The sequence below is a fragment of the Oryctolagus cuniculus genome, chromosome 12 (genome assembly GCF_964237555.1).
Source record: "Oryctolagus cuniculus chromosome 12, mOryCun1.1, whole genome shotgun sequence".
Taxonomy (NCBI): Eukaryota; Metazoa; Chordata; class Mammalia; order Lagomorpha; family Leporidae; genus Oryctolagus; species Oryctolagus cuniculus.
The window spans coordinates 64,885,283-64,909,260 of record NC_091443.1 but is presented as its reverse complement, the minus strand read 5'-3'; the positions used below and the strand labels follow the sequence as shown (position 1 = coordinate 64,909,260).

At 58.1% G+C, this 23,978-nt stretch overlaps 2 protein-coding genes across 4 annotated transcripts in view; both read right to left on the bottom strand.

Moving 5' to 3' along the window:
- Nucleotides 1–961: 961 nt before the first annotated feature.
- Nucleotides 962–6,302, bottom strand: JMJD7 (jumonji domain containing 7). 2 transcript variants are annotated; one of them, NM_001204238.1, is made up of 8 exons: nt 6,239–6,302; nt 2,972–3,125; nt 2,631–2,884; nt 2,331–2,387; nt 1,792–1,887; nt 1,503–1,579; nt 1,153–1,312; nt 962–1,050 (listed from the first exon to the last, which is right to left on the bottom strand). In NM_001204238.1, the coding sequence occupies exons 1-8, from the start codon at nt 6,300–6,302 to the stop codon at nt 962–964; spliced, it is 951 nt and encodes a 316-aa protein (NP_001191167.1). The 2 variants fall into 2 exon arrangements, 1 of the variants encoding a protein (NP_001191167.1); XR_011380390.1 differs by lacking the exons at nt 962–1,050; nt 6,239–6,302 and adding an exon at nt 5,006–5,766 and having other exon boundaries at nt 1,252–1,312; nt 2,327–2,387.
- Nucleotides 6,303–6,403: 101 nt separating this feature from the next.
- The window catches only part of MAPKBP1 (mitogen-activated protein kinase binding protein 1), a 51,181-nt gene continuing 33,606 nt past the window's right edge, over nt 6,404–23,978 (bottom strand). Inside the window, exons 3-31 of one of the 2 annotated variants that reach the window (XM_017348118.3) lie at nt 23,253–23,315; nt 22,795–22,852; nt 20,827–20,997; nt 20,320–20,457; nt 19,911–20,093; nt 19,671–19,688; nt 19,173–19,333; nt 18,274–18,463; nt 17,639–17,785; nt 17,242–17,417; nt 16,369–16,460; nt 16,056–16,181; nt 15,650–15,720; nt 15,377–15,498; nt 15,096–15,171; nt 14,875–14,986; nt 14,638–14,701; nt 14,302–14,436; nt 13,966–14,102; nt 13,725–13,780; nt 12,608–12,844; nt 11,981–12,147; nt 11,620–11,765; nt 11,311–11,508; nt 11,054–11,138; nt 10,498–10,790; nt 9,741–10,298; nt 9,284–9,369; nt 6,404–8,684 (exon numbers count right to left, since the gene is read on the bottom strand). In XM_017348118.3, coding sequence (XP_017203607.2) covers nt 8,457–8,684; nt 9,284–9,369; nt 9,741–10,298; nt 10,498–10,790; nt 11,054–11,138; nt 11,311–11,508; nt 11,620–11,765; nt 11,981–12,147; nt 12,608–12,844; nt 13,725–13,780; nt 13,966–14,102; nt 14,302–14,436; nt 14,638–14,701; nt 14,875–14,986; nt 15,096–15,171; nt 15,377–15,498; nt 15,650–15,720; nt 16,056–16,181; nt 16,369–16,460; nt 17,242–17,417; nt 17,639–17,785; nt 18,274–18,463; nt 19,173–19,333; nt 19,671–19,688; nt 19,911–20,093; nt 20,320–20,457; nt 20,827–20,997; nt 22,795–22,852; nt 23,253–23,315 — 4,294 coding nt within the window. In that variant the 3' untranslated portion in view covers nt 6,404–8,456. The remainder of the gene's footprint in view (nt 8,685–9,283; nt 9,370–9,740; nt 10,299–10,497; nt 10,791–11,053; nt 11,139–11,310; nt 11,509–11,619; nt 11,766–11,980; nt 12,148–12,607; nt 12,845–13,724; nt 13,781–13,965; nt 14,103–14,301; nt 14,437–14,637; nt 14,702–14,874; nt 14,987–15,095; nt 15,172–15,376; nt 15,499–15,649; nt 15,721–16,055; nt 16,182–16,368; nt 16,461–17,241; nt 17,418–17,638; nt 17,786–18,273; nt 18,464–19,172; nt 19,334–19,670; nt 19,689–19,910; nt 20,094–20,319; nt 20,458–20,826; nt 20,998–22,794; nt 22,853–23,252; nt 23,316–23,978) is intronic. The other variant, XM_017348119.3, reaches the window with a different exon arrangement.

The window sequence follows — 23,978 nt, the reverse complement described above, 5'->3', positions numbered from 1 at the left end:
CGGCAGCCATGGACCAAGAAGCCCAGGGCCTGAAGCTGGGCCTTTCGCAACCTCCTGGTGCCGGCAGGACAGGAATGCCCAGTCCAGGCTCAAGGGCTTGGCTAATCAAGGGGAGTGCTCTGAGCCCCATCACACCCCAGCAGGGTGGGGGTGTGGCTCTGCCCTAGAAAGCAGCCCTCCCGAGCCGTGTCCAGGAGGCCAGGGATGAGGCCTACGGGTTGTTGTGCAGGGCCTGCGTGGGCTGAGGGTGGGGCATGACCAATCCTTCCTCAGAGGGCCGGCCTCAGTGGGGAGGGGACCTGGCTTGTGGTGGGAAAAGCCTGGATTCCCCCTGGGGCACCAGACCCCACCTGCTGCCCCGAGACTGAGGGAGGAAGCCAAACCAGAGTGAGGAGTGGTCTCAGCAGCCCTGCGCCAATGGGGTCTAGGCAGCAGAGCTGCAGAACAGGCCTGCTGGGTTGCCCTGGGGAGGGGCTTGGGGAGTGGCCCCAGGCCCAAACCTGCCCTCCTCCCCCCTGAGTCACTCCAAGGGAGCATCAGAACGTGTGCATCACAGCAACTTTTATTGAGCGCTTCCTCAGAGCCACCACGCTGGGCCCTTAAATGCCACCTCCACGCCCACAACAGCCCCGGGAGCTACAGCCATCATTAGCCGTGCGTACACCCTGACGGGACACGGAAGCCGGTGGCAGTGACTCAGCCAGGGCCGGCACTGGTGAGCGCACGATTCCTCCTCGTCTGCGTGCTAACTTCCTGGGAACCCTCACCCGGACCTGCCGGAGCCTCCCCGTCCCCCTGACCCCATCCCGAGTGAGCCCCTCCAAGGCCGAACTCAACCCAGGCTGGGCGCTGGGCGCTGGGCGCTGGGCGCTGGGCCTGTAGCCAGCACGCCCTGAACTCCAGGTTGTCTCCACACTGACCCCACTTGGGAGGGCCTCGCGCAGCGCGGGGCAGGGCGCCCTCAGCTGAGGCCCGACACCCATGTGAGGGAGTCGAGCAGCTGGAAGTAGCTGTACCTGAGGTCGTACTCCATGTCGTACCAGAAATTCACTGTGGGGAGAAGGGGGCCGAGCATGAGGACACCCTGCCCTGCTCCAGAGCGTCCAGGGGCCCTGGTAGGGCGTGTCCCCCCGCAGCCTGCACCCTCCTCACCAGCAATGCAGCCGTGGGACTGCCGGACGTGGTGGAACCAAAGGGCTGGCAGGTAGAGCATCTCGCCGGCCCGCACTGTGCAGCGAAGGGCCTGTGCCTGGCTGTACCCAGGGAACCGGGCCAGGTCTGGAGCCAAGGGGTCCAGTGGGATCCAGGGCACCTGGGGACACAGCGGATGCCGGGGGAAGCCCTCCAGCCCAGGCCCTCCAAGGTGAACAGCAGGGGCGCTGCTCAGCTCAGCCTGAGGCCCCCACTGCTTCAGAGCTGCTTGCCACCTCCCCAGATCTCCCGGGGGAGCCCAGACTCTTGCCCTGCCCCCTACCCTGGAGCCCCGGGGCCAGGACACATACCTTCTCCATGGCCTCTTCGTCCACCATCTTGAAGGTGCCTTCTTCAGTCAGCTGGTAGGTAGCCGGTGTATACAGCTCTGGGGCCCGAGAGCAGGGTGTAGGGAGCCTCAGTGGCAGGGGGCTTACCAGCCCTCACCCACCCCAGCCAGCCCACGTTCTCAGGCACAGGGGTCCTGGTGTAGCGGAGACCCGTGGCAATACCTAGGGCGGGGCCCAGCCCCTCAGGGCTCTTGCCGCCCTCCTCACTCTCTGTGCACACACACCCCCCACCCTCCACCACCACCCCTACCATAGGGGATGAAGGGCCGGTCGGTGGGCGGATGGAGCAGGAAGTGCTTCTCGCCCGAGAGCACGCAGTAGAGGTTCTCGTAGTGGTCCTTGTGCACTGCCGAACAAGGCAGGCCCCATGAGCAGGGCCAGGAGGGCTGACCAGCGGGCTCAGCACTGCCCCTGGCAGCTTGGGGGATGCCAGCAAGCCTGGGAGACTCAGAGCTTGCCCCCGACCCGAGGGGGTCACCTGACTCATCTCTAGGAGGGGAAAAGGAGCCAACCGCGTGCTCTGAACTTCACCCCGACCTTGCTGGCATTCACAGAACCTTTGGGGCACCTTGACAATACAGTGTACCACCCCCTTGCCTCAGGGACCCTCAGTGTACCCCCTCCTCGCCTCAGCTGCAGGGGAGACCTGGGACCCAAAAACCCCCACCCAGAGAACAGCTCACCAACTGTCATCTGGCCCAACCTTCCTGTCCTGTCTCCACGCCTCTCCCTCTGCCCCCACTGCACCTCCCCACCGTTGGGTACCCTCCCCCCCGCCCCTGTACCTACAAGAGGTCACTGCAGCTGCCTCCCCCAACCAGAAGTTCACAGCATCAGGCATCTTTCCTGGGGGACAGAGGGCAAGTTAGGAAGTCCAGGCTGGGGACAGCCACCAGAGAGGCTGGGTCAGGAGCAGCGCGGCCACCTTCCGGAGCACGCCCGTTGCTGAGTCAAGCTGGGGGATCTGCACACTGCGGGGGCAGCACCTGAGCCACAGCCGGCCGTGTGGACCCAGGCGTCTCTGAGGGGAGGGAACAGGCAGGCAGGTTGGCCCTCCTTCCCACAGCGTCCCCGGCTGCTGGCACTCACCCAGGGCCTCAGAGGCCCAGGGCACGTGGGGCTCCAGGTCGGGCAGCAGCTGGGGCAGCTCGGTGGGCAGGTTGGAGCACTGCTTCTGCACGTAGAGGACTCCCGGGTGCTGCGTCCGGCCCTCCAGGACGTCCAGCACGCAGCTGAGGGGCAGGCGGCGTTCGGCTGGCATCACGAAGCGGTCCCCTCGCACAGCGTCCGCATAACCATCTGGGGTCACAGCCACACTCACCTCTGTGGAGCCCACCGTGGCCCTGGAGGAGGGGACACTCAGCTCCTGTCCAGCTGCCAAGAACGCTGCCTGCCCCACCCAGCCCGCCCACCCCCAGGGCCGCACCCACCTCAGGTAGGGGAGGGACCACTTGTGCAGGGCCGGCCAGTGCCGCAGGGCATTGCGGATGATGCACGGTCTGTTGGGGCAGACCCAGTCCCGGTAGAAGTGGAGTGGGCTCGGGGGCTCGTCCAGGTAGGGCACAGCAGAGGGCACACTGAGCTCTGAGAGGAGAGGGGATGGGCAGCTGAGGCGGCACTGTCTCATCTGCTGTCTGCATAAGGGGGGGCCTCCCTGGGAGGGCCCCACTGTCACTCAGCACTGCCCCTGGGGACCCAGGCACCTGGACAAGCAGGAATATGAGGAAGGAAGCTCACAGGAGAAATGATGCACACACATCAGGGGCCCCAAGAGCTCGCACCTCGACCCCCGTGGTGCCCGGTCTAGGCCCCGGGCTTCACTGCCTGATGGGGCCCACTGCCCAGCAGCTACCAGGAAATGCAGCCCCTGAGCCGGGCTTAGGCGCTCCGGAATGTGTAGGGCCACAGCCCCAAGAGTGGTGTGCACTGACTGAGCACTTGGGTTATATGGAGGTACCACGAGAAGATGCAACCATCCCAAGAAGCCTACAGCCTCCCTGGGGAGGCTCAGCTATGCTGCTGCTCCTAGTGGGCAGCGCCGCCAGGCGACACCTGTGTACATGCCCACAGCCACCCGAGTCTCCCTTCATCGAGACTGACTCCTCCTTCTCCCTTACTCCTGCCCACCTGCTGCCGGTCCCACCTCCTACGGCTCTCAAACCTCCCCTTCCTTTTCTCTGCCGCGGCCCTTGCTCACGCCACCACCTCTGGGTTCCCGCTCAAAAGTCACACTGATGAGGCTTCACGTTTTTATTGACTTATTCCCATCTCATTTGAAAGGCAGAAAGACAGGAGTGAGACAGACAGACAGAGATCTCCCATCTGCTGGTTCACTCCCCAAATGCCCACAACGGCCAAGGCTGGGCCAGGTCAAAGCCAGGAGCCAGGAGGTTCGTCCAGGTCTCCCACGTGGGTGGCAGCGACCTACGCACGTGAGCCTCTCCGGAAGCTGCGGTGGAAGTGGAAAGGCCGGGACCTGAACCTGGCCCCTGATAATGGACACTGAGAGTCCCAAGCGGGGGCCTTAACCACTGCACCATTCCCCCGTTCCGCCAAACAGCCGGCCCAGACTGCTGTTTCTGAAACCACACCCTGGCTCCAACAATCCTCACACGGCTTCCCTCGCTTATTTTTCTCCTTGGCACACACCGCCATCTAATACCCTACATGTCGCACAGGGGTGGCCGAGCTCGTCCTGCTCACCGACACGACCCCTGCACACGGAAGGCGTTCAGCAGTCATCTGCTTAGCGGCTGAATGAAAGCCTTCCACACCCGCGTTGGCGGCTGCTCTGGGAGCGCCCCTCCCTCCCGAGGCCCCAGCCCCAGCCCCACCCCCGGTGAACCCCTCCGACGCTCACCACTGCCAGGGCGCATGCTCAGGCTGCTCCATGCCAGGACGGAGCGCCATCCCAGCAACGTCCCTGCCCTCCCGTGCAGTGCTGTGCCTCCCCTCAGCGCGCGCTCTACTCTGGGGTTGCTAGCTGCGGGTCCTGCTGCTCCCTCACGCTGGGTGCCTTTCTCCCAGCAGTGGCGTTCATACAGTGCCCAGGGCTTCATTTGTTACTGTCGTCCTTGAGGTCTGGCCAAACACCTTGGCCCCCGTTCGGCAGTTACTGCGTCCTGCTCCCATCAGCCACGGCACTCCCTTCACCCTGGGGCCCTGCTCTGTGTCTTCACGTAACTGTTCCAGAAACTGGAACCGAGTGGGAAGACCCCACTGGACACGGGAATACCAAAAAGGAACGAGCTGGCTCTCGTGCTTGCTTACTCCTCCAGCCATGGGCAAGATGGTGCCGGCTCAGCAGGCGTGGGAGGAAGTGGGCAGCAGAGGCACGTGCTTTCTCAGCCACTCCAGTCCTCAAAGCCAGGAGGTGACCTGGGGCCTTTGTGCACAAAGACTGCTCCCTGCAGACACCTGGCACACTCCCCCTAGGGTCCACGGCCCTCCACCTCCCTTCTCACCTACTTCTGTGTCACTTGCTAACGAGGCGTGGCCACAGCTGTCTGCCTCTCCACCCAGACAGTGAGCTCTATAGGGCAGAGTGGGTTCTTCGGTGATGGATCCAGAGCCTGTTAATATATACTGGCCAAAAGAATACTTAAAGGATCCACTGCCGAGCGAGGAAATGACCCAAAAATGCCCGGGGTAGATGGGTGTGGAATGGTCTCCACAACACAGGGCAGCACAGAGTCCTATCAAAGACAGCTCATGGGTGCATGGACTCACACACACACTCTGGGAGCCGGCGCTGTGGCGTGGTGGGCTAAGCCTCCGTCTGCGGCACCAGCATCCCATAGGAGCACTGATTAGAGTCATGCCTCCTCCACTTCCAACCTAGCTCCTTCCTATGGCCTGGGACAGCAGAAGATGGCCCAAGTCCTTTGGGCCCCTACAACGACATGGGAGACCCAGAGAAAGCTCCTGGCTTCTGATTGGCTTAGCTCCAGCAGTTGCAGCCATTTGAGGAGTGAACCAAGGGATGGAAGACCTGCTCGCCCTCTGTAACTCTCAATAATAATAATAATAATAATAATAATAATAATAATGCCTGCGCCGCGGCTCACTAGGCTAATCCTCCGCCTGCGGCGCCGGCACACCAGGTTCTAGTCCCGGTCGGGGCGCTGGATTCTGTCCCAGTTGCCCCTCTTCCAGGCTGGCTCTCTGCTGTGGCAGTGGAGGATGGCCCAACTACTTGGACCCTGCACCCCATGGGAGACCAGGATAAGTACCTGGCTCCTGGCTTCGGATCAGCGCGGTGCGCCGGCAGCAGCGGCCATTGGAGGGTGAACCAACAGCAAAGGAAGACCTTTCTCTCTGTCTCTCTCTCTCACTGTCCACTCTGCCTGTCAAAAAAAAAAGAAAAAAAGAAAAAAGAAAAGAAAGAAAAAAGATTCCCGCATCCCACAGGAGGGAACCAGGAGGGGAGGAGTTCTCGCCCTCTCTCTCTCCGCCGTTCAACAAAGACGAAATCTTTACAAGATTAAGTCTTCAGGTCGTAAGGACAACAGCCTGGCCAGCGCAGGGCGACTCAGAAACAGCCCACACGGCCCGGGCCTCGGGACCACGTGACTGGGGCCGCCCCGCTGCGGCACCAGCGTGTGAGGGCACAGGCAGGTCACATGCCGAGCTCCGCGGCGGCCCACGTCTCCGGCCCCTCAGGGGCCCTCCCGCAGCCTCCGAGCCAACCCACTCACCGCGGGCCGCGGCCGGGAATCCTCGCAACTCGCTCCGCACGGCGTCCAGGGCCGCGTCCGCCATGACGCCGCCAGGGACCCGCCCTCCTCGCGGGCCCCGCCCCGCGCCCCGCCTCCCGAGTGGGCCGCGCCTTTTCACCTGCCACGCTTGCCGGCATGCCAGGCTTAACAAATGACTGTGTTTATTGACAAGTTCATACATCAGTACAAACGGACACGTTAAAATCAGCCCCCGCCCCGTGCAGCCGGGGTGGGAGGAAGCGCCACGGCCTGGGCAAGGTATAAAAGTTATAAATAAAGGGGCTTTCAAAACGGGGGCAGGGCAAATCTGGACGGGGTGGCGGCTGCCAGTGGCCTCAGACATGCAGGAGGGGACTGAGCGCCGGCCCGGCCACAGACCCCAGCCCACGCTGGGCAGAGGGTAGGGAAAGGCGGCCACCTTCTCACGCACCTTAGCAGGAATGTTAACACCCTCCTCGCGATGGACAGGTCGGCTGCAGATGGCCAAGAACCTGGCCCAGAGGGTCAAGCCTGAGCCCTATTTGTGGTGGGCTGTGGGAGGTGCACGGAGTGAGTGCGCAGCTGCGAAGAGTTCCTGGGGCCAGGGTTTCACTTCAGCTTGGCCATGCAGGTGGTGGTGTAGAGTGGGGGTGGACAGGCTGGGATCTACTCAAGTGCACGCTGGCTGATGGGGCACCGACAGGCACCCTTCAGAACCCAATTTCATCATAAGCCTCTGCCAACGGAGCCAGCACGTGGGGGAACGAGCTTTAATGACCTGCAGCTGTGGTAAGGGTGCCCCAACTTACCTGGGGGTAGAGGGAAGCAGGAGGGCCCAGAGACACAGGTGCTTTGCCCAACTCTTCAACAACTGCCTGTTTGGTCCTACCCTTCCTACCTACTATAACCAATCTCCTCCCCCTTACCGCTAACACCTGCCCCTTTAATTCTAATCTACCTTCTCACCCCTGCCACTTACCTGTCCCTTCTACCACCTTTCTGGTGTCTCTTGGCCTCTGCGTTTCCCTCCCCTCAACCTCCGGTATCCAGGGCACCTAGCACTATCTTTGAGGAGGCTCTTTCTACCCGAACCAGATGCCCCATGGCCACCTCCCATCAGCTGGGCTGTGGATGCCAGAAATCCAGAATTAGGGTTTAGTGTGTTCCATTCCTTCTCGTGCTCCTTGACAAGGGTTCCACATTAAGCTAGGCTGGTGAAGCTGGGAGCAGGAGTGAGAGGAAGCCAGGCGCACTTCAGCCAGCCAAATACCCTGGCAACAAAAACCCAACTCTGTTTATGTGTGTGACCTCATCTGTGGCCAAGGTACTCAGAAGGTGGGCTGGCGCCCTGTAAACCATGAGGGAGGTTCCAACACAGGCTTCTGATTGAGCATCATTCAGGATGCAGGGGCAAGGTGGCCGCTGGGCTGCAGCAGCCTGCTGGGGACCAGGGGGAAGACCAAGAGGCTGAGGAAAAGAGGCCAGGCCTTCAGGCTTGCCCAGCAGAGGGCTTTACTGTCCTGCAGCAATGTCCCACGGCTGGATCCCCAAGTTCCGGCCAGGAGAGAAGGGGAGGGGGGAGGGACACAGGGGTAGAGACACTGGGGCCCTCTTGGAGGGAAGAACAGGAGTGGAATGTGGAGGCTCAGGTCCTGATGCCAACTCAAGTCTCCTGATGGCTGGGGACAGCCTGGAGGGCCAGTCGGCTCTGCCTTTCTGAGTGCCAGGAGTTGGGGAAAACAACCCCTGCTCCGGCAGCCAGGGGAGTGCAGCTGGTGTGGGAGGGGAAGGCGAGGTAGAGGTGAAGGTACTGAATACCACATCGCCTCTCACCTCTACCCCACGGAGTACCCTGTGTCTGCTGATCCCTGAAGTAATTTCAAATGGCTTCGAAGAGGAGGGTGGCCCTTCCCGGTGGTCCCAGATGGGGCAGGCTGCCCTCCTAGCCCTCACAGCACCAAGGTGACAAAGACCTAAGATCTACCCCTGCCATGAGCCCCTGGGCAGGCTGTGGAGGCAGGAGTTCCATGGAGGTGAGGCAACAGTCAGGGAAATAAATTAATAAATACGGCGCCCCATCATGAGCAGCTGGGAGAACTGCCATGCCTCTGAGCACTGACCCCTGCCACCAACTCAGCATCCCCACAGGTCTGGGGAGTGGACGAGGGGCTACAGTCCAGAGCAGGGGCAGCGTTCTCTGGGGACAGGCTGCCAGAGCTCAGAGTTTGCGTTCCATGCGCCGCTCCACGGCTCGAAGCAACAGCTCTGAGTACTGCTCCAGCAGGGCCTGCGTTTGCTCAGCTCCCACAGCCCCAGGGCTCCCGCCTGGGCTGGGCAGCGCTGCCCCGGCCAGGGCCTCCAGCTCCTGCCGCACAGAAGAGAAGGTGTCTCTGAGGAGCTGAGTGATGCGACTTTGCTCTGCTGAGGGCGTCTTGCAGCCGGCCACCTGCAACAGGACCCCGGGGAAACACGTTAGAGGACCAGGAGAGGGGCCCCACCCGAGTCTCCCACGCCCCGCAAGAGACTGGTGGGAGTTCTGTGCTCCAAGGGCAGCAAGTAGGAGCAGAGGATGCGGGACCCAGGCAGACCTTGCAGGGTGACCTCGAAGGAGGGCCCTATCAGATTACAAAACCATCTACATCTCCTCAGCAACTCCTTACAACTCACATAGAATCCACTTTCTCCAGCAAAGCTTGAGCCCTGCTGGACTAGCCGCTATATCTAGGACGGCCAAACCAATTTGGATATGAAAAGGGATCCTACTGATAATTACACTGGAACAACAGGCATACACTGGGATTGTCCTGAGCAAACCAGGCCTGCAGTCCCTATGTCCCACCTTCCTGTCCTAGGGAAGTCACCAGGTTTTACCCAGCAATGACTCCCAGGTGCCTGGCTCAAGAGGCCTGGCCCAACCTTTAACACGCTCTTCTCCCCTTCTCCACGTTAACGCTGGAGCAGCCTTCGTCCAGATGCTCTGGACACCCGGCGACCTAGCACTGCTGACCCGCTCTGAGTTCCCACCAGCGGGTGCCCAACACTCACCGAGTGGTAGAGCCGCACAGCCTGGCGCACACTGGCACGGAGCTCTGCCACAAGCCGCTCACACTCCTGCAGGCTCACCGTGTGTTCTGAGAGAGACGGCTGGAGCTCAGGGAGGCCCAGCAAGCTGCCCTCGCGCCACCCCCCACTGGCCTCGGTCCCTCCCTCCTGCCTCCTTCCCTTCTAGTGCCCTCCCCAACACCACTGAGACAGCAAGGTCCAGAAAGGAGGGCCTACCCAGCCCCAGAAGGCACTGAAGGCTGAGTGGGACGCAGGGAGATCATGAAGGTGGGCAGGACTTGTCTCACCATCAGGGGTGTGACTCATGACCGAGACAGGAGCAGACAGGACGAAAAACACCAGAGGCTGGACACACAGAAATGGGATGGAGCCAGAGAGAAGCCAACAGTGATGGAGAGAAAGGATGAGGCAAGAATGAGAACTGGGGAGCTGTGCACACCTGAGTCCTGGCTCAGGGCTGCCCCTGGTCTGGTGCATTCCATGGGGTTGGGAGTCTTCTCAGAGGTTGGGGGCTGCAAGTTCTCAGGGCCTCGGAGGAGAATGCTGACCGGCAGCTGCTGGGCACGGGGGCTGCTGGGCCCAGAACGAGCCTGGCACTCTGTCCTGGGCTTGGGAGTAGCACCCTCCCCCAAACAGGCCCGCCTCTCAGATGCACTGGGAGCCTTTCCTACGCCAGCTGAGGAGTCAGGCTGCTCTGTCTCAGCAGGGGCCCGGCCCTTGGATACAGGTGAGAATGCAGCCAGGGTAGGACGGTCCGGCCGCGGTTTGGGGATGTTCAGGACCAGGTGAGCCCGGCTTGGCAGGGCCAGCTTGCTGAGTGGTGAGACTCGGCTGGGGGCAGGGGCTTGAGGTTCGGCCACCATGCCCAAGTTTTCCCCAACAGAGACACTGCGGGATATCTTGGCCATGGAACTGGTGGTAGAGTTCTGGTAGGAGTAGGGCTGAGATGGATGGCCATCAGCCTGGGGCAGCAAGCCCAGGCCACTTTGGGCCTCATCTGCAGAAGAAACAGGGGTATGTGCAGGTCAGGCAGTGAGGGAGGCATCCAGGTACTTAGGTTCAAGCTCTGGGAGCCACTCCTCCCCTGTACATGTCCATTAGGCAACACCCAGGGCCACATCAGGGCCACCACAGCCCCTCCCTCCTCCATCACGTCCATGCAGCCAACAATGCCCACACCCTGAAGCTGAGCCCACCTGGCTCTTCACCCTGCGGCACCAAACTCTGCACAGACTGGGCTTTCTGCAGTCCAGGTAAGGAGCCGGCTGCAGCTACTCTCTTGGGGGCCCGGCTGCTGTCGGGGTTGTAACGGCGTCGTGGCAACAGCACAGGGCCTGCCTGCTCAGGGCGAGGGTTGCCAGGGGAGGGCTCCATCTCCGGAGGTGCTCCAGGGGGGTTGGCAGCACTGCCTCTCAGCTGCTCACTAGACGCCTGTGCCATCTGGACTGGTCTCGACATCAGTGGCAGACTTGAGGAGGACGACGGTTCCCTACAGGGAGGGAATATGCAAGAAGACCCGGGGAAGGCTCTGTGTTTCTCCCTGCCAAGACGGTGAGCAGCTCTCTCAGCACCAGGGAGACACCAGGAGAGAACATGCACAAAGCGAACAGGGTTGGGGCAAGGCCAGTTTCCCAGGACCAGGGGTGGAAAACACCTGAACCTTGAAGGGAGGAGGGCTGCCTGCTGCCCCGGAGGCAGGGGCACTGGGGGGGTCAGGACAGCGGCAGCTGCTGTGGGGCCAGGTCTCTGTACCTGAGTGGGGGAGTCTGCACTTGCAACAGGAATCGGGACGAGATGCTCCGAGACTCTGTCCTCTCCGGCACCCGAACTGGGCCCCCTGTCAGGGTTGTAGGAATCATCAATGAAGGCAAGAGCCAAGCCCCTGCCCTAGATTCTGCCTCCCCAGAAGGAAACCCCAAGGCATTGCCTGCCTTGGGCCCTCCCTCTCAGCTAGGCAAGGAGGGAGAAAAAGAGGCTGCAGGCACCGAATGCTGGCCCTCTGACCACACCTGGAGCAGCCCCATTGGCCAGAGTCTCAAAGTGCTGTTTCAGAAATTGCTCCTGGTCCGGGGTATGGGGGCTGCCTTCCTGCAGCCCGTAGGGGCCAGTGCCTCCCTCCTCTTCCTCCTCTTCTTCGTCACCCTCAGCTGGCTCTTCAAGGTCTGAGGAGATGCCATCCACACTCAGGGGCTCTGTGCTCTCGGAGTCTGGATGTGGGGATGGGGAGAGGCATCATGCTGCACCTGCTTGTTGCCAGGGTCTCCACCGCTCTACCCCTGCCCCCACCACTGGTCGCTCCCATGAGGCTGCAGCCTCACCTTCATTGGGGTGCTCGGGGCTGGAAAGGCGGCTGCTGCTGTAATCCACCGAGCAGGCGCTGTCAGGGCTGTGCTTCTCAGAGCCCCTGCTGCCTGAGTAAACTCTTCCCAGGGTTCCTCGGGCTGGAGCCTGCACCTGGAACTCACTGCCAGGGGGTCAGTGGGGAAGAAAAGGCAGTGAGCAGTAGCACCACTGGACTCTGGCCTGTGAGCAGCGCTACGGATGAGACAGCAGTGAGGTGGTAGCCAAGCCCTGAGCATCTTGGAGGCCAGCCCCCCCGCCCCAAATTAAAAAACATTCAGAGGGAAGGGAAGACTGGAGCTGCAGGTCCACGAGTTCTGGCCAGGACAGGACCCTTGCCTGGTATCCATGGTGGGGCCGTCACTCGGCTCTGGATAGACAATACCATCTTCAATGGGTGCAGGCTCTAGATCTTGAGCAAAGACCCCTTCCTCTTGTGACAACAATCGGATAATGTGGGGGCAGGAACAGGGTTGGGAAGCCTGAGGCCGGGGGCCCTTTTCAACCTGGGAACACACAAAGGGGCATTACTGGGGTTGCTGATAGGAGGAGAAAGCCTCGGAGAAGAAATCAAGGCAAGCAAGGTTTTGGGGTATGCCAATTCTGGGGAAGCTGAACACTCCAGCTCTGAGGACAGACACCAAGAAGCCAGGCTGGGCTCCAGCTGACGCTATGTGCTTCTGCAAGAACCGTATCAGCACTCTGGGCTGCCAACCTCCAGCCACCTCCTGATACTAAGAGTCCTCCAAGGAACCCAGCCTAGATCCATGGCCACCTTTGCCTCTCCACCCCAACCCCTTCCCTGTCCACCTCCATCACAGCACACAGCCTTGCCAGATCCAGTCTGAAACTGTTTGTTGAGGGGCAGAGCAACTAGAGCAGGAGCTGTGCTCAGGCCCCAGCTGTTGCCCCTACGCTGGCCAAGGCTCCTTGGGGGTCTCTGCAGCTGGGAGGAAGCTGGCTTACCTGGCTAGCATGTGAGATCTCAGAGTCCTTCTGATCATTCCTCCCAGGACCAGACGGGCTCGTGGTCAGCGAATCCTGGCTGGGGGCCCGAGGGCTTGGGGCCAGTGTCTCCAGCTGCCGTAAGTCCAGCATGGAATGGACACTCAGCTCCACACCTGGCTGAGCCCAGCGCCCCCTTCTCCTGGGTCCAGGGTTGGCTGCAGGAGCTGAGTCCAGAAACTCCACTGGCTCCTGTGCCTGGTGGGGGTAGGGGCGGGAGAGGAGAAACAGTAACAGTTACATAATCCCTTGCTGGGTGCCAGACACTTCACATAAGTTAGCTCACTTCATCCCCATAGCCACCTGACAAAGCAGCTACTACTACCACTCCATTTTGCAGAAGGCAAATGAACTGTCCAAGACCCACAGGCAGTAAGGGGCTAGCAGGCTAGGCTGGCTTCAGAGTTCCTGCTCCTAGCTGCACTCCCCGTCCTCTCGTGTAGGAACTCCTAGGCTCCACCTTCCTCTGGTGACACAGACACCTCAGAGCTAGAAGCCTCTGAAAGTCCCCTACTCTAAGGACAACCCCACCAAGAACCTAAGTCCCTGCGAAGCACCAAGGACAAACCAGTGACCAAGGCTTGAAGCCCCTGGCCTGGTCAGAATGTACCACAGACACCACACCACACCACACCACACTAGGGCTGACAATGAAAGGGGCTGGTGCTTGCAATCCCCATACAGGACAAGTGAGGGCTGCATGGCTCTAGGCTTGCGCTGGCCACACTTGGGCACACGTCCTCTAATAACTACAATTTCTCCAGATTGCTGCTCCTTGACCACCTGATTTTCTTCAGGTTATTCTCTATGGTTATTTCCTCCCAGGCTCCAGGCAGCTGAACCAGTGGAGCACTTCCCCTGGTGGGGATTCACCTCATCTGGCCGCACAGAAGAAATACTGGGGCTTCCCTCATCCCTAACCCAGGACCAGTGAGCTCATCAAGACCTTCCTTAGACCCAGGAATGAAGCACGTGAGCAGACCCAATGCCCAAACGCCTCAGCAGGCCAAGAGAGCCCTGCTTTCACCTCCCTTCACCTCCTATAACCTCAAAGGACATGTGGTCTACTGTGACTCACCCGACTCATCTCCCAGTGGGACAGGCTTCGGGGCAGCGCTGGACTGGGGACCGCAGCTAGACAGAAACAGGCAGTCAGAGGGAGGGCCTCCTGCACACCCATCCCCAAAGCCAGGCCCCACAGCGAGGCCCCAGTTCCCTCAGCTCATATTGCTCTCACCCCAGAGTCCCAGAGAGCACACATTTAGCCATTATGCCAACTGGTGGGTGCCTCTCTGGCCCCACAGCAGACCACCACAGACCTGGCTCCTTCTTGGTAATCTTGGAAAGCACGGGTAGAGCTGGGAGTTCTTCTTCCTCATTACCATCATCTTCTCCATCCTTGTCACTGTCTGATGAGAGAGCTGGCCCAGCAGACAGCATCGATGGGGCCTGACACCTGAGGCCAAGACAAGGCAGGTCATGGGGAGAGAGGAGTCTGGGGGAAAGAGACTAACACCTGGGTCTCTGTGACAGAGGCAAGGTCCTGGGAGGTTCAGAGTGACTGAACAGCAGGTCCAGAGTGTGGGAGAAGGCAGTGGGGTCCCAGCCAGTCATCTAGACCAGCCCCCAACACTTGCCCAAGTCTCTGTCCTCACCGCTTGGATCCAGAATCCCTCTGGGGGGAAGAGGGTCCCTGCTGCTTGCCCCCTCGCTGACGCTGTCGCAGCTCGGCCAGACGCTGCCTCATGCTGATGGTCATCTCTGAGCTCAGGCGCCATACAAATATGCAGCTGCAGGAGCACAGAGCTGGGTGAGGAGGGGTGGGCCGGGGCCTCTGTAGTTCAGTTCCCCTACTCTGTGGGCTGGCAAGGGGGCCACAGGCACCCTCCTCCTCCCAGCTCAGGCCCACTTCCCAGAGACATCCCTGAGACTGAGAGGGGAGGAGGCAAGGTGTGCTGGTGGCACAGAGGGAGAAGCTGGCTTTTGCTCACCTGTCCCCTGACACAGAAATGAGGTGTTTGCAGTCGTTGCTAAATTTCATGCCAGTGACAATCTCTGTGAAGAACAAAGACCATGGCCTGTGAGCCACCCTGAATGCCCAGTGAACTCTCTGTCCCAGCAGTGGAGATGAGGGTTGGGGGGCTGAGACGGGTAGCTCTGCTGAGACCTGAGAAGCTAAGGGAAGAAAGAACAAAGTTCCAGGGGTACAGTACTGGGGCTACACTCACCTGAGTGGCCAAACATGGTGGCCACACACTCGCCTGAGGAGAAGTCAAAAATGGAAAGGTTCTTGTCAGAACAGCTGGTGGCAATGTAGATCCCCGAGGGGTCTGTCTGCACCTGAGGGTGGGACACACAGCTGAAGAACACAGGAAGCACCAGCCCCTCCCCAGGCAGGGCCCCATCCCTGAATCCCTGGGTCCAGTGCCTACCCCTACCAGGCCCTTACCTTAATGAGAGTGCCATCCTCACCCTGGGACCCTTTAAACAGTTTCTTCTGCTTCCCACTGCTGATGTTAAAGATCCTATAAAGAAACACACTCCCATTCACCTAGGATTCCACGACACTAGCATCCACTCCCAGCCCATTCTCTCTAATATCTACTCCCCAACCCCAAAGGGGCTACCACCTCTTAGGGGAGGCAAAGGACTCATTGTGTAGACTCAAGGGAGTACAAAGTCCTGGGCAAAAAGACCCTTGGGCATGAGGGTCAGGAAGCAGATATCCACCGAATATTTCGGTCCTGGCAGCCAATGGCCGTGTACTTCCAGCTGGGCTCCACGTCCATGTCATACAAGGTTGTCTTCCGCACCACGTGGTGTGTCCGTGTAAACTGCACACCGTCTCCAGACTGCAGGGAGGAGCACACGGGTAGACTCATGCCCATACACCTCAGCAGGCCCAGAGAGCTCTGCTTTCACTTCCCTTCACTGCTTGCAATCTCAGGCAGGGGAATGGCAGAGCCTCCCCCCGGCCCCTGCAGGGAAGCCCAGGCCCCTTACCTTCTGTGCAGTGCGGAAGTAGATGCTCTTGTCTGCTCCACAGCTGATCATGCGGACTTGCCCATCGCTGGCTGAGAAGGAGGCAGCCACACTGTCACCATACACTGTCACCGCACAGCGGCAATAGCCTTGCCTCCGCCTCCCCTCCCTATATCCCCCTCTCATTGTGCTCCTGGGTATAGCTGGGACAACCAATCAAATTGGAATGCTTCCCTCTAACCCCAGGTTTACCTGACTGATTGGTTCAGGGCCCCCTAGACTGAGTCTACACCGGTCTTCCCACCCAACCCAGGCTCCCAGCTGCTGTTCAACACTCCCCCGCAGATGACAGAGCCTTCTCATGGAAGGAGACAGGAGATAGTGTGGGTGGGGTGGCAGGATGTGTGTCTCAATCTCCCCACCCCACCTGCAAACTTGACAGCAGTGATGGAGGAAGAGTGCTCATCCAGCGTCTGCTGTAGGCTATACTCCCGCCCAGCGTCCAGCACGTGGATCAGCCGGTCCCGGCTTGCCGACGCTAGCAGCTTCAGACCTGGGGTTAGAAGAACTCCATCAGCCCACAAATGCCCTGAGTGGATCCGTAGCCGAGCCCAACAAAGAGCACCAAGGGAACTGAGCCTCATGTCCCATGAACCATAGAGCAGGGATGCAAAGACACCCAAGTGCCAAGATGGAAGTAAGTGGCCCTGGCAGGACTGGAGGAGCTCTGGCACCCTCACCTGTGTCTGGCTTAGAGTATTCCAGGCACAGAATCTCTGAGTCATGGGCTTCCACCTTCAGCATCTCACTCAGCGACTGAAGCTCATGCACCCTGCAAAGAGGAGATGATGAGGGGAGATCACCATTACCCCACAGGCGGAGGGGCTCACAGCCTTCCTCTCCCCCCTTTTTTTTTCTAAACTGTGTTTGAACTTTACAGCCCAGAGAAAAGTTGCAAAAAGGGTATAATTTCTATACTCCCATTACCCAGCTTCCCATAATGTTAACATCTTTCATAACTTCATATCCAAATCAGCAAATCTATGTTAGCACAAATTATTAATTAAAGACCTGATGATTCAAATGTCACCAGTTTTTGTTTTTGTTTTGTTTTGACTATGTCCTCTTTCTTGATTCAGGATCCTATTCAGAGTCCAGACTACGTTTAGCTACTACTTCTTCTTAATCTCCTATAATCTGCAACAGTTCCTCAGCCTTTCCTTACCTCTCACAACCTTAACAGTTTTGAAGAATATTGGCCAGTTACTCTGTTGTACACACCTCAATTTGGGTTTGCCCAATGCTTTCTCAGTTTGGATTGGGTTTATATATTTTTGGCAAGTTTACCACAGAAACCATGTTCTAAACTTCTTAGGACACTGTGTTACGGGCTTCACGTTGTTGATATGAGGATGTTAACCTTGATCACTTGGTCAGGATGCTCTCTGTCAAGGTTCTTCACAGCAAAATCACTATCTTCCCCTTGTAGATTACAAACATATTGTTCCCCAGCCTTTTTGAGACAAGCTTCCATAGAGCTTTGCTCTTGAGGACCTGACTAGCCCAGCCTGCACCCGGGAGGCAGGCAGCACCCACTTCAGGCCCGGCATTACCTGAGTGTGCCCATTCGATCCCCTGAAGCCAGATGCTGTCCATTAGGGCTGATGCACACCGAGCGGATGCCCACACGGGGATCCATGAGAGAGCCATCAGCTTTGTCTCCTCCAGGCAGCTCAGTGTCCAGCAGGGCCTGCGTGTTCCCGTCCACATAGATGATCTTAATGAGGTCCTAGTGGAACAGGTCAGAAGAGGTGGATAAGGCATACTCCACATGGTACAGCTGCAAGGGAGAGGCGAATGCTGGGCAAGACACACCCTTGGCTCACAGAGCCCAGCAGAGTAAGGGCTGGGAGATCAGGTCTGGGGAGCCAGGGCCCGAAATCGAGGTACAAAAGCTATGGGGCTGGAGGTCCTAAGTACGGAGTGGGGATCCAGGGCCTGTGCGCTCACATTGCTGAGGATGTTTCGGTGCAGCGTGGAGCCATGCACCCCAGAGCTCTCCGTGTTCCACAAGCGGATGGTGTTGTCTGAGGAACAGGTAATAAAGGAACTGGGAGGCAGGCAGGCCTGGTTACTGTCCTTCACCTCAGGGTAGACCTGCAGGGGCACGGGGTATACATGTAAGGAAGAGGAAGGGAATTGAAGAAAAGAGAGAATGTAGATATAACTGCTACACACTCATCATAAGTACTAAGGGAAAGCATGCTAACCAGGCATCACTATGCCCCAGGCACTCTTCTATGTCTCCCACTTTCTTTATTTTACTTTATTCTTAGAACAGTTAGGTGAATCAGATCATCATTTTACAGCTGAAGGAACTGAGGCTCAGTCAAGTTCAATGACTTGTGCAAGATCACCAAGCCCAGAGAAGGCGAAACTAAAGATAGGGCACACTAGAAAATGCCGGAGATGCAGCAGCACTAAAATTCATGCTCAATCCGCAGGACCCATCACAGAGATGTTGCCAAAGTGAGAGATAGCAGGAACATAAAGTGACACCTGGGATCCCCACTTCTTGCCATCACAACAGTTATCCCAGCAGAACTGATCAATCTCCACCCGGCCCGCCAGCCCAGCCCACGTACCTCTACACTCCACACGCAGGAGGAGTGATACAGGGCTGAGTACACCTTGCCCACTTTCTTGGGGTCCCTCACATCCCAAACATAAATGCTGTGGTCGTTGTACACACAAGACAGCCACTGATTTGTAGGATCAAAGGTCAAGGCAATGGTGTCTGGATACCTGGCATTGGCCACTCCAGAGAAGAGGCGACTGTGGGGGAAAGGACAGGGCAAACTGGTGAGACCCAAGGGAATGAAGAGAGAAACCAACCCCCAAAGCGATGAGCAGGGTGTGGGGAGCCCTGACTAGAGCTGTAGCTTTGGAAGTAGATGCCTGAAAAAGGATTTCAACTTCCAGGAGCAGGGAGCTGGCCAAACACTGGCCATGGGGGCCAAGTGTTCTTGTGATGAATGCAAACACCCACAGAACAGCAGCAGCAGACAAGGTAATTCTGCAGTCAGCATGGGCAAAACAAAAACAAGACTGTTCTGCAAGTATGTCTGCACACAGATGAAACCAGATCCCCACACAAACCACAAAAATGACCGAACATCGCCCTTCCTCATCTAACACGACTGATGGCTGTTTCTTTACAGCATGACAGCCTTCCTCCCACTTCTTGGGCAGGCTCTATCAAGATACCCAACTGGGCAAGTGTGTCTACTTCCTGACAGCATCCAACCAGAACACAACTTCAATCCTTTGAAGCACTCCTAACATCATCTCCTGCAAGCCCAAAACCCACTAAGTCCCTCTGGACACCTACTTCCTGACATTCCCGGGTCCTCCACCATATGCAGTCTCCTTGGTTGCACTAAGTATACGTGTTTGCCTACAGAGGTGTTTCTGGTAAAGCGCTGCCAAGGAGGCTGAGCACTGGGCAAGGCTGTGAATGGAGACAGGGGCCCCCATAGCTCACCTGGCCTCAGTGACGCTGGCAATGTCTGTCCCCAGGGCATGTGGCCGGGGTAGGGTGCTGAGGAAGTGCAGGTTTGAGGGGTTGAAGAGGCGCACGGTGCCATCGGCACAGCCACAGAAGATGTAGTCTTGGCTCACGGAGATACAGTGGGCCACTGTGGTCTGTGGGCAGAGCAGCTGAGCTCAGCAGGGGCCACCGGCCCACTCAGGCTTCTATCTCCTCCCCAGCCCCCCACCAACAGTCGGCGGCCAAGAGGAAAGAGCGGCCAAGGCAGGGCTGAGGGGAAATCAGCCCAGCTGCTCTGCTCTGAGCCCTGCATTGTCATCTAGAGATGCCCTCCCTCCAGCAGCAGGTGGCCGGTGGGCCGCAGTGCTGTGCAGTTGGGGGATGGGAATCAGGGGCCCTTCTTAGGCATCAGCAAAAAGGATGGAGGAGGAAAAGCCCCACAAAGAGAAAGCAGGAGCATGAGAAAGAGAGGAAGGTGCAGGCAGCACTTACTGTGAAGCTGTCTGTGTTCTGAGCAGAAGAGGAAAGCAGGGAAAAGAGACAGAGAGGGAGAGAGCAGAGAGGAGGCAGTTACACCAATCACCAGGGGTGACAGCTGGGCTGAGCACGAGTTCCCCCCAAGCTTCTTTCTCCTAGAGCCCCCTCCTGCACGCATGGCCTGGAGACCCCAGCCCCAGCTCTCCCCGGAGCTGAGACTGGGAAATCCCTACCTGCTGAGAGCGAGGTACTTACTCTCAGCTCCACCCACTTGTCCAAAAGCCTCCGGTCACTGAACTCGCACAGCAGCCCCGAGGAAGTGATGCAGAAGGTGCTGTCCGCCTTCTTCCCTCGGCCACAGGCCACGTCGGTGAACAGGTTGTTCCGGAGCTCCCCCAGCAGCCCTGAGCGGCCCAGCAGGGGCACAGTGGCATTCACCTGTGGAGACAAACCACTGTTTTCCACAGAACAAGGCCTAAGAGAGGAGGAGGGGAGGGCAGTAAGCCTCCCTGGCCCCCCTGCCCTGCTCCCGAGAACACTCTGCAGCCTCGAAAGAATCGGGCTCATCTGAAATTCCTGCATGCCTGCTAAGCGAGAAGAGGCCCAAGAGGAGCAGTCTCCGGGGACCTGGCTCTGGTGGCTACTCTGAGCCTCAGTACCTCACCTTTGAGGTCTTGCTGTCATCAAGGTACCAGAATTTGATGTGCCGGTTGCCTGCAGTGACAAAGTAGCTGCAATCTTCAGAGAAGGACACTGCTGTCACCCGACTGGACACCTTGTTAGAAGCCACCACAATGTTTTTCTGGAGAGAATGGCAAAGAAACAATCAAGGCTCTGGGGCTAAGATGAAAGGGGCTCAGAAAATGGAGGAGGGTTAGGAAGAATCTGTGCTTGAGAATCGGTTTCCTTCCAGGATTTACTGGTCAGACAAAGAGAGGTGGGGGAGACTTCTTTGAGAGAAGTTGAGAAAGATTCATTTCCTCTGGCGGCACCTGAAGGCATAGAGCTAGCCCTTGCCAGCAACAGGCTTGGCTAGGCAGCTGCTCTTTTCTGCTTCAAGTGGTTTTATAGAATGAGACTGAGGGAAGCAGCTCAGACTGGCAGCCTCCTGAGTCCCAGCTGACAACAGGAAGCCCGTGAGGCCCCAGGCCTTCCCACCCAGCCCACTCACCTTCCAGGCCCAAACGTTGACGATCATGTCGTGCTGGTAGCCCACAGAGACAATGTACTTGGCACTAGGGGAGAAGGCCACACAAGCCACCCCATACTTATGCTCCTGCAGCTCTGCCACCTGGCTGTGCTCAGCCACGTCCCAAACACGCACGGCGGGCATGTGCCCACTCTGAAGGAAAGCAAGAACTAGACGTGAGGACCAGGGAAATGCAGCCTGCCTTACCCTTCCGGGGCGAGGGGCGAGGGGCGAGGGCCCCACCTCCTCAGCTGCTGGGCACCGGCTCTCTACTGAGCCCTGCGAGAAGTAAGGAGTAGGGTGCTGCACAGGCAAAGGTATGCAGAGAACAGAACAAACAGCTGAGGACAGCAATCACCACTAGGTAGAAAGCGGCCCCAGATTACAATCAGAATCCTGGGGTGAGGCTCTTCACCTCAGGATATGTTCAAAGCTTCTGAGATGATTCTGATGGGCAGCCAGGGTTGAGAATCCCTACCGTTCTTTCTCCCCCTACTGTCTCCCTGGAAGAGACTAAGAGGGCAGAGGTGTTCCTCATGTGCCCAGCAGGTGGCCTCCAGGGACAAGGAATACTGTAAGGCAGTGGTTTTTCAATTGCTACCCTAACCATCAGCATTACCAGGGAACTTGACAGAAATGCAAATCTGGGGGCCCGTGGGAGACTTACAAGAACTCAGGGTTGGGGGAGGCAGTTTAACAAGCCTTCCAAGTGACTCAGATGCACCCTGAGCTTAAGAACTGTTTTAGGGCCCTGCGCTGTGGCCTAGAGGGTAAAGTCAGTGCCTGCAGTGCCGGCATCTCATATGGGCACTGGCTCGAGTCCCAGCTGCTCCATTTCTAATCCAGCTCTCTGTTATGGCCTGGGAAAACAGTAGAAAATAGCCCAAGTTCTTGGGTTCCTGCACCTGCCTGGGAGACTCAGAAGAAGCTCCTGGTTCCCAGCTTCATATTAGCTCGGCTCTAGCCGTTGTGGCCAATTGGGGAGCGAAACATCAGATGGAAGACCTCTCTCTCTCTGCCTCTCCTTCTCTCTCTGTGTAACTCTGACTTTCAAATAAATAAATAAATCTTGGAAAAAAAAAAAAAACTGTTTTAAGATGGAGCCAGCACTGTAGAGCAGTAGGTTAAAGCCCCAGCTTGAAGCACTGGCATCCTATATAGGCGCTGGTTCAAGTCCCAGATGCTCCATTTCCAATCCAACTCCCTGCTAATGTGCTTGGGAAAGGCCGGCGCCGTGGATCACTTGGCTAATCCTCCGCCTTGCGGCGCTGGCACACCGGGTTCTAGTACCGGTCGGGGTGCCGGATTCTGTCCCGGTTGCCCCTCTTCCAGGCCGGCTCTCTGCTGTGGCCAGGGAGTGCAGTGGAGGATGGCCCAAGTACTTGGGCCCTGCACCCCATGGGAGACCAGGAGAAGCACCTGGCTCCTGCCATCGGATCAGCGCAGTGCGCCGGCTGCAGCGCGCTGCCCGCGCCGGCCATTGGAGGGTGAACCAACGGCAAAGGAAGACCTTTCTCTCTGTCTCTCTCTCACTGTCCACTCTGCCTGTCAAAAAAAAAAAAAAAAAAAATGTGCTTGGGAAAGCAGTGGAGGATGGCCTAAGCACTTGGGCCCCGGCACCCACATGGGAGACCCGGAAGAAACTCCTGGCTTCGGATCGGCTCAGCTCTGGCCATTACAGCATTTGTGGAGTGAACCAGTGGATGGAGGACCCCCCTTCTCCCTGTCCCTACCTTGCTCTGTAACTCTTTCTAATAAATAAAATAAATCTTTTTAAAAAAGGGGGAAAAAAAAAAAGAAAACTGTTTTAAGGGACAGCAAAAACCAGGATTTCGCATCTGTTCAGGAAGGGAAAGTGACAGTGGCCCTGATTAGGCCTGGATTGCAGCCCGTGCCAAAGCCAGGCTGCCACTGTTCCACACAGCACTGTTGCTCCCCTTCCCTACTCACCTCTCCAGTGACCAGGTATTTGCCATCAGGGGAGAAGGCAAGAGCAGTGATGGTTTTCCTGCAAGAGATGGGGCAGGCTCAGAGGGGCACTGGGAGGCTGACCCAAGCCTGGCCCCTCACTGCCTTTCCAAAGGCAAGACCAGCCAACACCAATGGCACACGTGGCACTTCCTGATCTGGCCCTGAGGCCTCATCAAGGGAGTGGTGAGCCTTTTTCTGCCATGGGACATATTTATAGCATCATTCAGAGGCCATACAAAATTATCAACTTAAAAAACAGCCTGCCACAGATTGATTGAGTTTCCAGTCCCACCTGTGGTTGCCTCGGCAGGGCCAGGCCACATAATTCTGCAGCCTTTCTAGAGCACATGGGCCAGACATTCAGCACCGCTGCCCAAACAGTGCCCTGCTCACACCCCAGGAGGAAGAGGTGCTCTCTGAGGGCCAAGCCCACTTACCTGGAACTGTTGAGGATGTGGTGCTGCTTGTGTTTGCGGGGATTGAACAGCACGACCACACACCTTGGGAAGGAAGTGAGACAACAGGCTTAGCAGCACACCCTGGCTCCCTTAGGATCCCTTGGTCACCTGGGACTTCCAGTCACCCAGCAGACAGGAAGGTCAATTAAGGTCAGAGGGATTCCATTGCTTTCTCCTGGCACCCCCACCCCCATCTCTCTGCAGACCCAGAAGGGCAAAAGGGGTCCTTGGAAGCCTATCCCACCAGGTGCCTCAGTACCAGCCCCATCTCTAGTCACACCCACAAAGGGCACAGGGACACAGGCCTTCCCACACCTCTTGCACACACCCGAAGAGGGTACAGGAGAGGAGAATAATCGTGATTCAGGCAAAGTAGACCTCAAGGATACAGGCCAGTAGCAGGCTTGGGGCCACATGTGTGTCAAGCATTTGTGCTCCAAGGAGGGGTGAGACTGCTCATGTGTGCACCCATGTGTGTATGTGGCAGGGCCAGCACTCACACCCTCTACCTGTTGGCTGAGGAAGGCAGCGGGAGACCAGGAAGAGTTCAGAACTGCAAGGAGGCTCAGTGAGACACAGGGTTAGGGGAGCAGGCCTGGGAGCTGGGAGGGTCATGCAGCTGCCGGTCTCAGCCCTGAGAAACCCTAGCCACAGTGAGCCTGAGAGGAGCTCTCCTGGCACAGAAGGAGACTATCAGAGGTCCCA